General features: G+C 43.9%; 1 protein-coding gene across 1 annotated transcript in view; it reads right to left on the reverse strand.

Annotated features, from left to right (window-relative positions):
* The window catches only part of LOC147749184 (maestro heat-like repeat-containing protein family member 1), a 66534-nt gene that overhangs the window by 35015 nt on the left and 15321 nt on the right, over positions 1–16198 (reverse strand). The window contains exons 6-11 of the mRNA XM_086936544.1: positions 10018–10058; positions 9587–9728; positions 8630–8682; positions 7198–7305; positions 3781–3900; positions 2703–2801 (exon numbers count right to left, since the gene is read on the reverse strand). Coding sequence (XP_086792670.1) covers positions 2703–2801; positions 3781–3900; positions 7198–7305; positions 8630–8682; positions 9587–9728; positions 10018–10058 — 563 coding nt within the window. The remainder of the gene's footprint in view (positions 1–2702; positions 2802–3780; positions 3901–7197; positions 7306–8629; positions 8683–9586; positions 9729–10017; positions 10059–16198) is intronic.

The following is a 16198-nucleotide window of genomic DNA, read 5'->3' on the forward strand; positions in this document are numbered from 1 at the left end:
ACCTCAGTGGATTTTCTGGTTTGGGGACAGACACTGCACGCCCCGCAAGGATGGTGTCCAGAAACTGGAGGTAAGTCCCACAACGTGCCAACTTGCCTGGGTTCTTTGTTGCGTGGGCGCGTGTGGACCAATTGATCTTTTAGATTTTGTCCTCTTTTGAAGGCAAAAATGGGTGGAGCGATGTCATCATTTCCAGTTTTCAGGATAGACCAATGCTTCTTTATGATTTTCTGTACCTGGTTTGAGCGTGTGTTAAATGTATTAACAAAGGCAATGCGGTTTGTCTTATCCTTTGGTGGCTGTATTTCCAATAGGGACTCCCTATTATTGTTGGACGCCCTCTTTTTTGATTTCCGAATGATCTTTCTCGGGTAATTCTTTTCACTCAGTTGGGTTTCCAGGTTCTTAGAGTGAATTTCAAAGGCTTCTTTGCTGGAGCAGTTCCTTTGTACCCTTAGAAATTGGCCAAAGGGCAAATTGTCCCTCAGGGCTCGCGGATCACAACTGTCATACCTTAGTAGTGCATTTCTAGCCATCGGCTTCCGATAGAGTTCTGATTCAATGCCATTGATGGTTGCATGTAGCCTCAGATCCAGAAAGGCTAAAGATGTTCTACTGTGTTCAATGGTGAACTTCAAGTAGGCATTCTTACTATTCAACCAGCCATGGAATAGTAGTAGATCTTCTTCCGTGCCTCGCCACACCACCAGGATGTCATCAATATATCGTTTCCATATATGTAATGACGAAAGATATGGATTGGTGGACGTCAGAACCTCCTGCTGTTCAAAATGGTGAACATAGAGGTTCGCCAGGCTCGGCGCGAAAACACTGCCCATGCTGGTCCCGGACGTCTGCAGGTAGATGGTCTCCTCAAAGCGAAAATAGTTCTCTTTCATCGCAATCTCGGCAAGTTGCATAATGAAACTCGTGGGCGTGATAGATTGATGATCACTCTGTTCCAATAAGGCACCTACTACCTCTAGGGTCTCAGTTTGTGGAATAGACGTATATAGAGACTCTACGTCAAATGATACCAGGATATCAGTACTGACGTCATATGGTATTGTTGGTAGTAGTCTAAGGACATCTTTTGTGTCCTGCAGAAAGGTAGGCATGGCCTTGACCATAGGGTTCAAAAAATGATCAACAAAAGTTGATAATGGTTCTAAAACGGAGCCAATACCAGAAATAATGGGCCTGCCAGGTGGCGGTCTCTGAGGTTTGTGCACTTTTGGAAGACAGTAAAAGTACGGAACTATAGGGTGTTTTGTGATTAGATACTGTCCTTCTTGAGGCGTTATCCAACCTTCACCGGTTGCTTCTTCTACCAGGTTGCTGATTTTAGTCAGCAATCTCTCTGTGGGATCCTCTCTCAATGGGAGATATGACTTCTGGTCACTAAGTTGCCGGATGCACTCATTCCGGTATGTCTCAGTATCTAAGATGACTGTTGCTCCACCTTTATCAGCTGGCTTAATAATGATCTTGTCGTTAGATGTTAGTGAACGTAGAGCAAGCTGTTCGTCTTTTGAAAGATTCATGAATGGTCTAGTCTCTGTTTCATAGATGCGTTTGACGTCATTTTCCACTGCCGCTTCAAAGGTCAAGACCTTCGGAGGTAGAACCGCAGCAGGTGGGTTAAAATTGGAGGGTTTTCTCAATCCCGTATTGTTGTTTTCAGGGACAGTGCTTATTTGTTCTGGTTTAGAAAAGAAGTAGTGCAGTCTTATTCTTCGGAAAAACTTAGCCAGTTCGATCTGGGCTACATACCCTTTTCCCTGCCAGACTGTTTTAAATGGCCTCCTCTATAATTTATCACATGTTCCTAATGTTCCTTTTTGTAAATTTTGCATTCCAGCCCATTTATTACACTTCATCCGGCCTGAGCTGGAAAGAACGACTCAAAATGGAGAGTAATGCCACAGCTGGAGAGTACGGCCCCAGCCGGAGAGTAAGGCCTGGGTGTGTAGAGTTTGGGACAGAGGCGAAGATTCCGGCCCGACTGCAAACGTATAGATACGACTCATAAATGACCTCTTTGAATACCAAAAGTCATAAATAACTTCTGTGAATACCAAAAGTTGTAAAGTTAGACTTTTGTCTCAGATTGCCTTTGCTATTCGGCCCCAGGATGTCCTGAATGTAGCACAACACACCAGGGCCAGTGAAGGTTGCCTCCTGGCTTAAGCCAGTCACTATTTCAACTGGAGTTATGAACAGAGCCCTTCCCCTTTCCTCAATGTAACTGTATTGTGTATCCTGTGGATACAGAGCCTAGCCTTTAGCCAGGCCTGGTGTTTGATCCTGAGTACTCCGCCACCTCGGAGTGCAGGGACCGGTCTTAGACCCTGTCTTGTATTGATTCCTAAATGCGAGTCGCCTTGGAGGGCAGCCTTTCCCTCTGTGCTCTATCACTTCTGAAGTCATGAGTAATGCAAAGGAGGAAGTAAAGGTTGAATGTTCTTGTTGTTTATAGTGAATTTAAGACATTGTTGCATTTGGAATCATAAGCCCATTCAAAATAAATATTTAAATTTCTTTTGTTTTCGGTATTGTAGACCACCTACGCCTTTAGACATATTTTTGCTTTTCTTTCTTGTAAACTGTTATCTAATTGCAAATTACACTTTTATAGATGTGAATCGCCACTGCTGAGGAAAGTTGGAAATATGAGACAAAAAGAGATGCATGGTTCTTACCAGGTCAATAGCAAAAAGATAGCCTTTGTACTCTTCAATCACCCGACGGCTTTCGAATGGATGAGTCTTGGCACATGTTTGAAATCCAATTATTATATCCTGCAAAGAGTGAAAGACAACTCACAGCATTAGGGAAACATTAACCAAACACAGGCATTTAGGAATAGAGAGTCCATATTCGAAAGAAATTATAATGATACGGTTCTTGATTGGACCTTCAGTGTTTACAACTGGCAATTACAAATGGTTCTCCACTAGTAAAGCAAATATATTCAGTTTCCAGAAAGCATGATTTAAGGATACCCCCTATACAACTATGCTGGAGTGTCCTTACCATGCTACTGAAGAAACATCTATGGACAATAAGATGAGAGTTCAGTCACTATTTGTGTTCTGTAACTTAGTTCTTTCTGGTTTTCACCTAAAGAAACTGCAAGGACTTTTGAGTACACAAGCATTTGGGAAGAAGGAGTGCACTTTCTTTAGAAGGAATGCTTATCCTCTCTTCCTCAAGGGTACTGTGCAGGGATTATACCAGATTCTGCTCTGTCCTTCATTCTTTGAGAAATCGCCCCCCTCTGACAACAGGTAGAAACAGACAGCTCTGTTATCTATTTGGGCTTTTCTGAAAGCTTCACAAAGCTTTAGAACTTCATCCCATTTATCTGCTGCATTGATTAAGCTTGATTTATATAATTAATTCACTTGTGTCCATCAAGACGGATCACCTAAAGAGGCAAAAATAATCCCTGATGAAATGCAGCAGTAGTAACCCGAACAAAGGCGCTACACTTCTAGTTTCAGCTAGCTTACTCTTCATCCACTCTGCGGAGGGTTTCCACTCTGATATGATTTGGCTATCCATAGGGTAGATATTACACTTTTGGGTGACAGGATGTGCTGAGTGAGGAAGGTGTTTCCTGTCATCATTAATTTACCATCAAGCTCCTTTAATGAAGTTACAATCCAGAACAATATAACCCAGATGCTCTTCAGTCCCGTAAGACTCCATGTGCTTGTTCTGGTCATACAGGGTCAAATTTTACCTAAGGGGAATAGAAATACACTTGATACTTACTGCATGGTGAGGAGTTGTAATAAACGTAGTAGAATTGAACATCTTTCGAAGATAACGTAAGATCAGCTCAGTATCATCGCATGCGGCGAGGCACTTCCCGAGGCACCGGAAAATAAAACCCTAATATAGGAGTAAATTAAAGACAGTCTGAGTTAAGAATGAAAAGAAACTCCTGCCCACTCTATGAGAGTAATACTTATAGAGGAGTATTTATCTTTGATTCACTCTACACATGTCTTCAACTCACACTATGAAACAACTCTTAATGAGTTGAGCGAAATGTTTGTTATGTTATGTCATGTTATATCTTCTGGACATTGTAGAGATTTGGATATGGCCATGAATATGACTCAAAACAATGAAGAGGGAGGACTGGGAGCCAGTAAAGGTCCAGTACCTATGCTCCGAAACTGCTAATCCAAAAAGCAGTTGAGGTACTGTTCCTTTCAGGAAGCAAAGAAGAAAGAAAGGCTGACAAAGAAGGGAGAATCCCTTTGATTATATCTTGGTGCCATCACACATCCATGAAGATGTACTATATCATCATAGGATGTGCTCCTCATAGGGCTGGTGCTGCAGTGCCCCACGAAGGGTCGCTTTAGCAAAGACCTTTTTAGGTTTGCTATCTGATGACATGTGCCAGTTTGATGGCATTTTGAATGTGTGGGGTGGAGTGAATGGGTATAGTGAAATGAAGGGAGACTAAAACAGTCTAAGAGATACCACACAGGACTTTAATGTGATGGTTCCCTCTGCAAGATTGAAAAACGTAATTTGGTAGGGGCTATTACAGGGACGTGATGTATCCAAGTAGCCTAAATCTGTAAGTGTGGTCAGGTCAACATGTTTTGCGCATGATGGTCCAAAAAGGATCCAAAGTGCTTCTTCAGAACCTAAAAAGGGGGGATAACCCTACCCCACACCTAAGACGTAATATGCTGTGTAGGTATTGCCCTAGAAGAAAACGTCTTGTTCAAAAATTTTAAAATTGATCATCCAACCTAGAAACTAAATTAGAAAATAAAGAAGACACACTGTAAACAAATTTGTTTCATGTATGGCAAGTAACTCATGTAGTCCTGTTAAACTTTTCAGAAGGGAGCAATGGTGTATTTTCTGCCTCTCCATGAACAGCAAAGGTCTGAATGATGAAATCCCTCGGTGCAAGGTGTAATTCCCATGTCAGTCTCCTGCTAAATCAGATACTCCCTTACAATGGATTTATTGACATTCCGTCATACAGGGGACCTGATCTACAATTTCACCATTGAGACCATGTAACATACCTGCTTTAGAGTCTCATATACCACAAAAAGCAGTGCTTATGATAGGCCTTTTGCAACTTGCCATGGGTATCTTCTTCATTACTGCAAATGTTTCTGTGGAAACAATGAGGTGGTACCCTTCATAAGAAAACATGTAACTGTGTTAGTCTACTGTTTTAGACGCCGTTTTACTAATATAATTGATGACTTTGGGCCAGCCCACATTTAACAGCACCACAGACTCCAGGATGGCCACCACTGAAGGATGATACTTCTGCTACACCAGCACATGAGGGTCTCACTCCTATGACTTCTAGCACACCCCTACTCTTCTCTCTTATCCTCATTAGCCATTTGCCCAATAGTGCTCTCCAAGCATGCAAATCCATTGGCAGTAGACCACTTAGCCACCCTTGTTACTTATTAAATGTGACCGCCCATATTTACAACATGAACATAGACGCCAATGTGCCTAGAATAATCCATGAGGGATGGCAGGCACTTGTGTGCACCTGACTTGCTTTCCGTCACTATATATGCATGAGCACTTAGGTGCCCCATACATTTCTCTTACCATCACCTTCCATTAAGAAAACCTTCAACTGTCTTAGTTTACTGCTTAGATGCCACCTTTCAAAAACCATGGTTGACTTTGGGTCGGCCAGCGTTTCAGCACTACACACTCTGAGATGGCCGCCAATGAGGGATGATACCTCTGTTACACTAGCATGTGAGGGGCTTGCTCCTACTGGCTCAAGGTTACTCCTCCTCTCCTCATTGGCCATTTGGTCATCACTTCTTCCCGCAAATGCACACACCACACCTGTAAAAATCACTCCAATTACCTGCACCTTAAAGCAGAGGAGAATAGACTCTTGTGCTTTTGAACTATGGGGCATAATACATTGTATCAAAGTGTAAGACCCTGCACTCACACCTGAAGACAACCAATCACTCATGAAGCAATGTGTAACACCACCAGAGATTGGTTTTATGTTGTCTGTTCCACGTATGTCCACTTGCTTTATCTGTTATATTGTAAGTACAAGTGTGTTTTTCACATTTTTCACATTGTGGTGACTGATCAGCACCAATATTAGCATGAACATTTGTACCTTTGGAGACAATGTGATACAGTGAGCTGGAAAAGCGATTCCAGTGAATCATTGGACCATATATACAAAACATTTGCTTACTGTGTGTTTTTTTATATTCTCATTTATTTTCTAGATTGGATGATCGATTTTTAACTTGTTGAACCGGGTATTTTCTTTTGAGGGAATACCTATACTGGATGTCACGCCTTAGGTGTGGGAAAGGGTTATCCACCCATTTTTTAGGTACTGAAGAAGCATTGTGGATCCTTTTTAGGCCATTGGGCGTGAAACATAGCGACCTGCCCACACTTTAGGCTACTTGGGTACATCACCCTACTAAATTATGTTTTTTAATCCTTGTAAGGGACCCATCACATTAAGGTCCAGTTTGGTATCTCTTAGATAGTTTTAGTCTCCCTTCCCTTCACTTTAGACTTTCACTCCACCCCTCACATTCAAAATGGCCTCACACAGACACTTTTCATCAGACAGCAAAAATAAAAAGATCCCCGCTAAAGCGACTCTTTGTGGGGCCCATAGAGCATTACAGTGATGGCCTTACAAGGAGCACGCCCACTATGAAGCATGACATCCTCATTGATGTGTGAGGGCACCAAGAAATAATCCTTAGGGTTCCCCCTTCTTGTCTGCCTTTCTTTCATCCTTGCTTTTCAATAGGAACAATATCTCCACTAATTTTTGCATGAATATGACCTTACATCCACTGCATGGGGAGTGGCTCTAATGAAGAATACCTATTGGCTAAAGAAGATCCATTAGGTCAAGGAGTATAGCCCTGGTATGTGGTGTCTCCTAACGAGCCAGGTGGAGAGGAATTACCTCATGGTGTTTATCTCCATCTGACTCTAAGAAGGTTGGCTTTTCCAGGGAGTTGGAGAACCATACCTGATTTTCCCGACTGACTAATTCCAGTGCTGTGCACCCATAGTATACAAGTGTAGTTTACCAATCACAGTGCGATTGGAATACAAAGTTATATCCTTCTCTGACTTTGTATTAAACTGCCTTTCCAAATGACCCTTGAGAGCACTAACCTCCTCATTCTCATGATGGGCAAAACTGTCAATTTGTGCGGTGAGTTCTTCCATAAAAAAGGCATGCCATTTTCTGTATGGTGCGTGCTTCAGGATAGTCCCCAGGAACTAAAAAGAAAACAGTGAAAGACTTTAATGCAGTAATATAAACATTAATGCAGTATCCACAGCTGATGTTTGCAGTGACTTTGAGAAGATATGGGAAAACAAACTTCAGCTGACAACAACCTCAGCAATGATGAAATAATGTGTGGACAGAAGAACCAGAGAACACATAGAGCAGCACGTAAATAGTGTGGTGTGAAATCAGTGGTCAGAAGAAATAGGATGCCTTTACAGTGGCAGTGATTTACACAGAAACATACGCACCAAAAGCATGCTGCCTGCAAATTATTGTGAATAGGCTTACAGTGCAGCCATCCAGACAGAAAACACATGGGGATTTTGCAGCTATATCATATACTTAGGAGCAGAATGCAAACCTCTAGGTGCTGATTTACAAGCCCCTTGAGCCACTTTTAACATGGAAAAAGTGGGAAAAGTGACGCAAAAGGGGCGGACAGGGTTGTAAATCTGCTCCATATACTCTTAGATCACCAGAGTTAGGGCTGAATGAAAATGTAGTGTTAATAAGGGTGAAGACTGAACACAAGGAAAAGAAAATTACCTCACAGGAGCACAATAAAAGCAAAGTGAAGTGTGATGACCTGGCAAAGAATACACTGTTACACGGGAACCTAGTAGGAGTGCGACAACCAAGGATTGAATAGAGACAGTTATAACCTGGCCATTACAAGGTTACACTAGAACAGTGACAGAGTAACAATTCAGATGAATATGGGGAGCACTGATCACATGCCAAACTGATTGCAGAATATAAACATTCTGATGATGTGAAAAGCAGTTGGCAGACCTGGAAGAGTGATATTGTGACAATCCATGGAAAGAAAAATGTTGTGCTAGTGTGACTATCCTGGGGACAAAATGAGTTAGAGGACCTGATTTCCAACACGGGGCTACATTTCTAACCCTGTGTAAAAACAGTCAGATTGATGTAATGCAATAATCACTGCAGTGCCTGTAATTTATGTAGGTAAAACATGGAGATAAAATCCTATACATGCAGGACTATCTGCAGTAAGCACGTAATTCCAAGGTTCTGAATGTGAATATGGCCAATGAGGTTTTAAATGGTTCTGGTAAATATTGCATTCTAGGAAAAAGTTGTGTACCGAGATTGGCTTCTCCCTCACCGTGCCCATTCACAATCCAGAGAAACAATAGGCATATGGTGAACATATTGCAACCACATAGCAGAACAGCACTATGATGGGATGAATTTAATATCTGCATTAATTCACTCTAAATGAGTGAATATGAAAGACAATGCGTTAAGAGCCATGTGTGACATTCATTAGCAATTAATCCTTACTGAAACAAGCGCGCATTTCCACTGTTCCAAGTCAAAGTTTCTTTCAGTTGCAGCTGAAATAGCAGTTGGGAAAAAAGAAAATATGTAAGTAAAAGTGAACAGCAGGCAACATTTCAAATGCCATGGGCTTAAATACCAAGCACTAGCAGAAGTAGAGTCACACAATTCAAAGTGTGAAAAATCTGGCTGTTGGCTCAGCCTGTCCTGGGAATTGAATTCAATGTCATCAGTTGTTCATGTGCCCTTGATGTAACTCTTACATCCTTATATCTGGTTGTAATTTTAGGTTTATATGTTTTGGTTTCCTTTCTTATATAACCAAGAGGCTGCCACACCACTTGTTTGCAGAAGATCTATTTTTACAGAGCTTTAGCCTGAAAGCATTTGGCTGTCAGATGCAGCCTTGATCACATAGGGGATGGCTGTCGTGGTTCAGAGATAAAAAGTGCATACCTGCTCTAAAATTATGTACATATAGAAAAATACTCCTTTATTATAACCAAGACCAAAATGATTATAACATTTCATAGTTCGACCTCCTCATCTGTTGACCTATTGTTTCATATCATTCACATTCTCTTCTGCCCTCCACAGCATTCATCATGGGCCAAATCAGCCTTAAGCTAACTTCACTGTAAGTGATGGCATTCTGCTTTTTCAATCAATCAATCAATACACTTGTAGAGCGCACTACTCACCCGTGAGGGTCACAAGGAGCACATCCACAAAGTATTTTTCTTTAGTTCCAGGGACTACTAGGGAAATGTGGGCTTTTTGAGTACCTGGCATCTCCTCCCACAGTAAAGGCTTACAAAAACTGTGAAAAAAACCAAGCGTGGACAAAGCCTAAAAACTAGCAGCCAACACCAGGCTTAATAGCTTTGTCAATGCTTGTTTGAAATACCATTAATGCTTGTTTAAATTGGGTGCTCAATGGCTTGTGCTTTGGGAACTCACCTTCCAAATATGTTATCAATGGGGGGATCTTCATTCTGATGAGCCTCGCTAAAAACGGGTAGTTTGCAGGAATCAGGCGTTCGAGAAGAGCCAAGACAGCGGTTCCCTTTTCGACATCCCAGCGAGGATGTGAAGAAATGACCTGAAAACCCACAACAAAGAATTCAGCAAGAGAATACTCACTGGTCTTTAAAGCATCTGGAAATGCTACCTTGTTTTCTATACAGTACTTAATACCTCATTTTGGCTGTTTCTGTGTGATATAAATAGTATGTCTTACTGATAACCAATTGACTAGAAATAAAACCATCAAGTTCAAAAGGATAAAAGCCGAGTTGAATGCAAGCTCTCCATGGGCAGGTTGCATAGAAATGCCAGCAAAGAACTTGAGGAGAGGGATCTGTTGGAATATGGTGGGGGTGGATACTCACAAGCAATCTTATGAAGAGGCTGTGTATTGGAATTCCTTTAGCTGTTTAGATACAAAAGAAAGAAGACATGTCATACTCAGTCCATAAAATACTGAGCAACACTTGCCAAAGGAAGACATGTGGCTGACAAACACACTTAAGACACTCAGTAGTATCTGCAAAGAAGAGGATGGAGTGATGGGTGGTATTTCAATAAGGCACTAGAGGTCATGAGGATGCTTTAATGTCCCTGCAGATACTGACAAAGACAACTCCACCACAAAGGATGCTGCTAGTGGTATACAGTACCTCAATGGTCTGTGCTACAATGCTCCACCTCCCTACCCCAACAATTGCTGTCAAGGAATGACAGCCGCAGAAGATGCTACCTAAGCTGTCATGCAATGGTCCTGCTTCAGCTGTCATTGAGTGACAGAAGACTACAGTGGGATAAGAGAGGATGCAACAGGAGCCGTGGACACGCCCTACATATTGAATGGACCATGCTAAAGAGGAGTCATACTGCGACAGCGGATATCCCAACAGAAAGAGGACACCAAAACATGTTCTTGCATAACCATTTTCTAATAATGTTAACCACCTGGGGAGCAGGCTATAATGAATACATAATTGCCTGTTCTGTTCTGCTTAGGACCCTTTACATGAGTGACAAAGAAATAGACTATGATACCATCTGCCCAGGTTACTTGTACTTTATCAACATATTCATTGGAAAGTTGAGTGGGGACTGCTAATTGGAGCTCTGGAAATGTAGTTTTCAATTACAGGTTCTCACCACATGATGCAAATCTACTTCTTGACCTTGGAGTCAGTCCAAATAATTATTTTCACTTACCCTCATTGAGTAGGCCTCCCTGTCTATCAAGTCCATATGTCAAGTGAGAGCCAATAACTAGCAATTTAGTCTGGATCTGAAGTCCAAAATAATGAACCAGAAACATTGAAGAGACAAATATCATAACCAAAAGTAACTCCATAGAGAAATAAAATACATCCATGTTGCGGCTGACTAAAGTAAAAGCGTATAAATAGGTACCATACCCAGAAAGGTCTGATCACCATACCAGAGATAGGTAACTCCATGGAGAGCAAGAATACTCCAAGGTTTGAAGAGGACCATTAGAGGCCTGAGAAGTCTCACAGAGTGTGGAAACCTGAGACAGTCAGCACATTGCATTTAAGTGGTGAGGGTAATAACCAGATGAAGAGCTGAAACCAACAGAAAGTAACTTTATGGCTGACAAACTACAATAAGTATATAGAGAACAAGGCGGCGGACCCTCCCATATCACCGGGCACATTATCTTTAAGCGACCAGGGGAGGCATCTATGCTAGTCACAGATAGAAGTACAAAAGGGGGTGGTAATGGACGGAGCATCTGAACCAATCAAACACTCACACTCAGTCAAAAGATCTGGGTTTAATCCATCACCGTTCTTTAGCCCACTCTGCCACCCCAGTTCAGACATGGCTATATGCAAATCAGTCTGGCCCTGTGCCTCATGGGAACAGTCCAGTCCAAACTGCCAAGCCATGCCTTCCCTGGACGGAAACAAGCTTCCGAGGACCGGTTTCTGGCATTCCAGCCGTCTTCAGCCCGGCTTGCTTGAATCCAGTGGCAAAGTGAGCAAGGGACTCACGTCTGAGCATACCCTGCCACACTTATGGCGGCCAAAAGCAGTACAAAAGGGGGTGGTAATGGACGGAGCATCTAAACCAATCAAACACTCATACCCAGTCAAAAGATCTGAGTTTAATCCATCACCATTCTTTAGCCCACTCTGCCACCCCAGTTCAAACATGGCTATATGCAAATTAGTCTGACCCTGTGCCTCATGGGAACAGTCCAGCCCAAACTGCCAAGCCATGCCTTCCCTGGACCGGAAACAAGCTTCCGAGGACCGGTTTCTGGCATTCCAGCCGTCTTCAGCCCGGCTTGATTGAATCCAGTGGCAAAGTGAGCAAGGGACTCACGTCTGAGCATACCCTGCCACACTTTTGGCCGCCATAAGTGTGGCAGGGTATGCTCAGATGTGAGTCCCTTGCTCAATTTGCCACTGGATTCAAGCAAGCCGGGCTGAATGTGTCTGGAATGCCAGAAACCGGTCCTCGGAAGCTTGTTTCCGGTCCAGGGAAGGCATGGCTTGGCAGCTTGGGCTGGACTGTTCCCATGAGGCACAGGGTCAGACTGATTTGCATATAGCCATGTCTGAACTGGGGTGGCAGAGTGGGCTAAAGAACAGTGGTGGATTAAACCCAGATCTTTTGACTGGGTGTGAGTGTTTGATTGATTGATTCAGATGCTCCGTCCATCACCACCCCCTTTTGTACCGCTTTTGGCCGCCATAAGTGTGGCAGGGTATGCTCAGACGTGAGTCCCTTGTTCACTTTGCCACTGGATTCAAGCAAGCCGGGCTGAAGACGGCTGGAATGCCAGGAACCGGTCCTCGGAAGCTTGTTTCCTGTCCAGGGAAGACATGGCTTGGCAGTTCAGGCTGGACTGTTCCCATGAGGCACAGGGTCAGACTGATTTGCATATAGCCATGTCTGAACTGGGGTGGCAGAGTGGGCTAAAGAACAGTGGTGGATTAAACCCAGATCTTTTGACTGGGTGGAGTGTTTGATTGATTCAGATGCTCCGTCCATCACCAACCCCTTTTGTACCGCTTTTGGCGGCCATAAGTGTGGCAGGGTATGCTCAGACGTGAGTCCCTTGTTCACTTTGCCACCGGATTCAAGCAAGCCGGGCTGAAGACGGCTGGAATGCCAGAAACCGGTCCTCGGAAGCTTGTTTTCGGTCCAGGGAAGACATGGCTTGGCAGTTCGGGCTGGACTGTTCCCATGAGGCACAGGGTCAGACTGATTTGCATATACCCATGTCTGAACTGGGGTGGCAGAGTGGGCTAAAGAACGGTGATGGATTAAACCCAGATCTTTTGACTGGGTGTGAGTGTTTGATTGATTCAGATGTTCCGTCCATCACCACCCCCTTTTGTACCGCTTTTAGCCGCCATTAGTGTGGCAGGGTATGCTCAGACGTGAGTCCCTTGTTCACTTTGCCACTGGATTCAAGCAAGCCGGGTTGAAGACGGCTGGAATGCCAGAAACCTGTCCTCCGAAGCTTGTTTCCGGTCCCGGGAAGACATGGCTTGGCAGTTCGGGCTGGACTATTCCCATGAGGCACAGGGTCAGACTGATTTGCATATAGCCGTGTCTGAACTGGGGTGGCAGAGTGGGCTAAAGAACAGTGATAGATTAAACCCAGATATTTTGACTGGGTGTGAGTGTTAGATTGATTCAGATGCTCCGTCCATCACCACCCCCTTTTGTACCGCTTTTGGCCACCATAAGTGTGGCAGGGTATGCTCAGACGTGAGTCCCTTGTTCACTTTGCCACTGGATTCAAGGAAGCCGGGCTGAAGACGGCTCGAATGCCAGAAACCGGTCCTCTGAAGCTTGTTTACGGTCCAGGGAAGACATGGCTTGGCAGTTCGGGCTGGACTGTTCCCATGAGGCACAGGGTCAGACTGATTTGCATATAGCCATGTTTGAACTGGGGTGGCAGAGTGGGCTAAAGAACGGTGATGGATTAAACCCAGATCTTTTGACTGGGTGTGAGTGTTTGATTGATTCAGATGCTCCGTCCATCACCACCCCCTTTTGAGTCACAGATAGAAGCCATGGCTTTTAATTGTACCCTATTTAAAACCTGACGCCAGGAGATATTAACCTCCTTAGACCCCTTAGCCTCTGGTGAAGAGACTCCAAGCTCATTTATTAACATCGCCCAGTCGGTCGCTGACTTGTTTATGGCGACCTTATTCAGCACTGCCCCAGAACACCTGAAATGGTTTGACGCTGAGTGTTCATGGGCCCTTGGCCTCCTAAGAAAGCTCTTAAGCAGTCCTCCATGAAATAGAGTATGGGTGGCAAATTGCTGTAATAATTGCAAGGAGGCATTGAAAGAGCGGAGGCGTCTAATACAAAGACAGGTATGGGACAAATTAGCCCAATTGACTGAGCTGGGTGATAGTATACTTTTTTGGCCGATCATAAATAGGCCCTGTTTTACGGAGCCATCAAGGCCTGTGCTATGCCCTCACATTACCCCGGAATAATGGGTTGATCACTTTGAAAGGGTGTACTTCTTTGGATATATTGAATTGCCCCTTAATGAGATAGAACCCGGCCTGGGTGATACAACAAGTGCTTTCTCTTTGGAGAAAGTATGCCTGGGCATCGAGAGATTGTCCTGGATAAAGGTGCCTGGACGCAATTTGATCCCTCCAGATCTTTTCAGGGAGAACATAGACATGTGGGCCCTAGTTTTGACCAGGGCGTTAAAAGCAGCAGCAAGTAAAGGGATGCCGCATTATTAGCCAACAGCCACCATTATACCGATTTTCAAGAAGGGGAATAAGGATAACCCCTACTGCTATCACCCCATTTTCCTCATTGACTCCACAGTTAAGGGCCTGGGTCGGGTTTTACTGACTAGGCTTTCTTTTCTGGGCCTACACAAACAGAATAATCTCTGAGGTGCAGTTTGGTTTAAGTTCGGGAAACTCAACCACTGCTCAATGTATTAACCTCTATTTAATAGTGTCCAAATACATGGTAGCTCACCCTGGTGCAGGTTTTTAGGCTTCATGGACCTTACGTCCACCTTTGACCGGGTCAACCACATGAAATTGTGGAATCTACTTAGTTCCTTGGGAGTCAAGCCCACAATCGGAACTTTACTAATAAACCTTCATGCCCACACTACAGCAGCAGTCAGATATTCACAGGGAGCGGGCCTCTCAGGGTACGTAAACTGCAGTAGGGAGGTCCACCAAGGTGGAATTCTTGCCTTCTTTTTTTTTACTATCTATATTAATCATTTATAAGCCTCCCTTTCGTCCTTACAGCCTAATTGACTGCCAGTGGGCAGGAAAGCAGTTGGTTATTTTATGCGCTGACAATACGGTGCTGGAGGACCACACACCAATTGGCCTCCAAGTCTTTATCAATGGGTTTGTTTCTTTTATGGATGGGCTGGACCTGTATGCCACCTTCACAAAATCGTATATTTTGGAAGTTGGCTCTCTGGCAACTGGATCTAAAACTTTTAAGGCAGGTGTTCACACCTCAACGAAGGTCCCGGCTTTTCGTACCTGGGAATTTTATTGGACAAAAAACACAACTGGGGACAACTGATGGAGGGAAAGTTGTGCGACATGCACAAAGCTTTGGGAGCTATTGCCAACTATGTCCACAGATTGGGTTCTTGGTCCCCTGATGTGATTTTAAAGGTATAGCAGTCTATATGTGTTTTCAAGGTCTTTTACTGTAGTGAGGTTTGGTGGTGTACTGCGGCCATCAAGTTAGAGGTCGCTCAAAATACGTTTTTGAGACAAATTTTGAAGGTCCCACAGGGCACCCACTCGTTTACATTACATGAACATCTAGAAGTTAATTACATCACGGATTTGGTGACAGTAAAACCTTTGTTGTGTTGGGTGAAGATATGGTCTAGCAGGGCTCACAAAATCATAAAAATGTTACTAGAACTACAGGTCAAGTAACTTTAATAATCTACTCGACCTAACTATGATGTACTTGACCCGGGAACTGGTCTCAATTGTGTGATCCTGGGCAAATATTTTGTCTTAAGGAGCCGCCTTTTCCATTATTATCACATTTTAATTTATTTTAATTTAATAACGATTTCTAAAGCGCCTGGTGACCCAAGGGCATCCCCGCGCTATAAGATTTGTGATCCTGTTGAGGGGGAGGAGAGGGAGGGGAGACAGTCAAGGGGACTTCATTTAGGAAACAGATGAGTCTTTAATTTCTTGCGGAATGCTAGGTAGTTAGGTTCAAGTCTGAGGGAGCGGGGAAGAGCGTTCCATCCCGTGGCTGCTTGAACGGAGAATTGTCGTCCTCCTGTGCGGGTTCTTTCGAATCTAGGAATGCTAGCTAGGTTCTCATTCTGGGATCGTAGGGATCTGGTTGCTGTGTAGGGGGTGATCATTTTGCTGAGGATCGCCGGGCCAGATCCGTTGATCAGCTTATGTGTCGTACACATCGCTTTGAATTGCACCCTTTGGCACACAGGGAGCCAGTGCAGAGCTTTGAGGGCCGGCTTGGCGGACATTCTGGAGGGGATGTTAGTGAGCAGGCGTGCCGCCGCATTTT

This window comes from Lissotriton vulgaris, chromosome 1_1, assembly GCF_964263255.1.
Source record: "Lissotriton vulgaris chromosome 1_1, aLisVul1.2, whole genome shotgun sequence".
NCBI lineage: Eukaryota > Metazoa > Chordata > Amphibia > Caudata > Salamandridae > Lissotriton > Lissotriton vulgaris.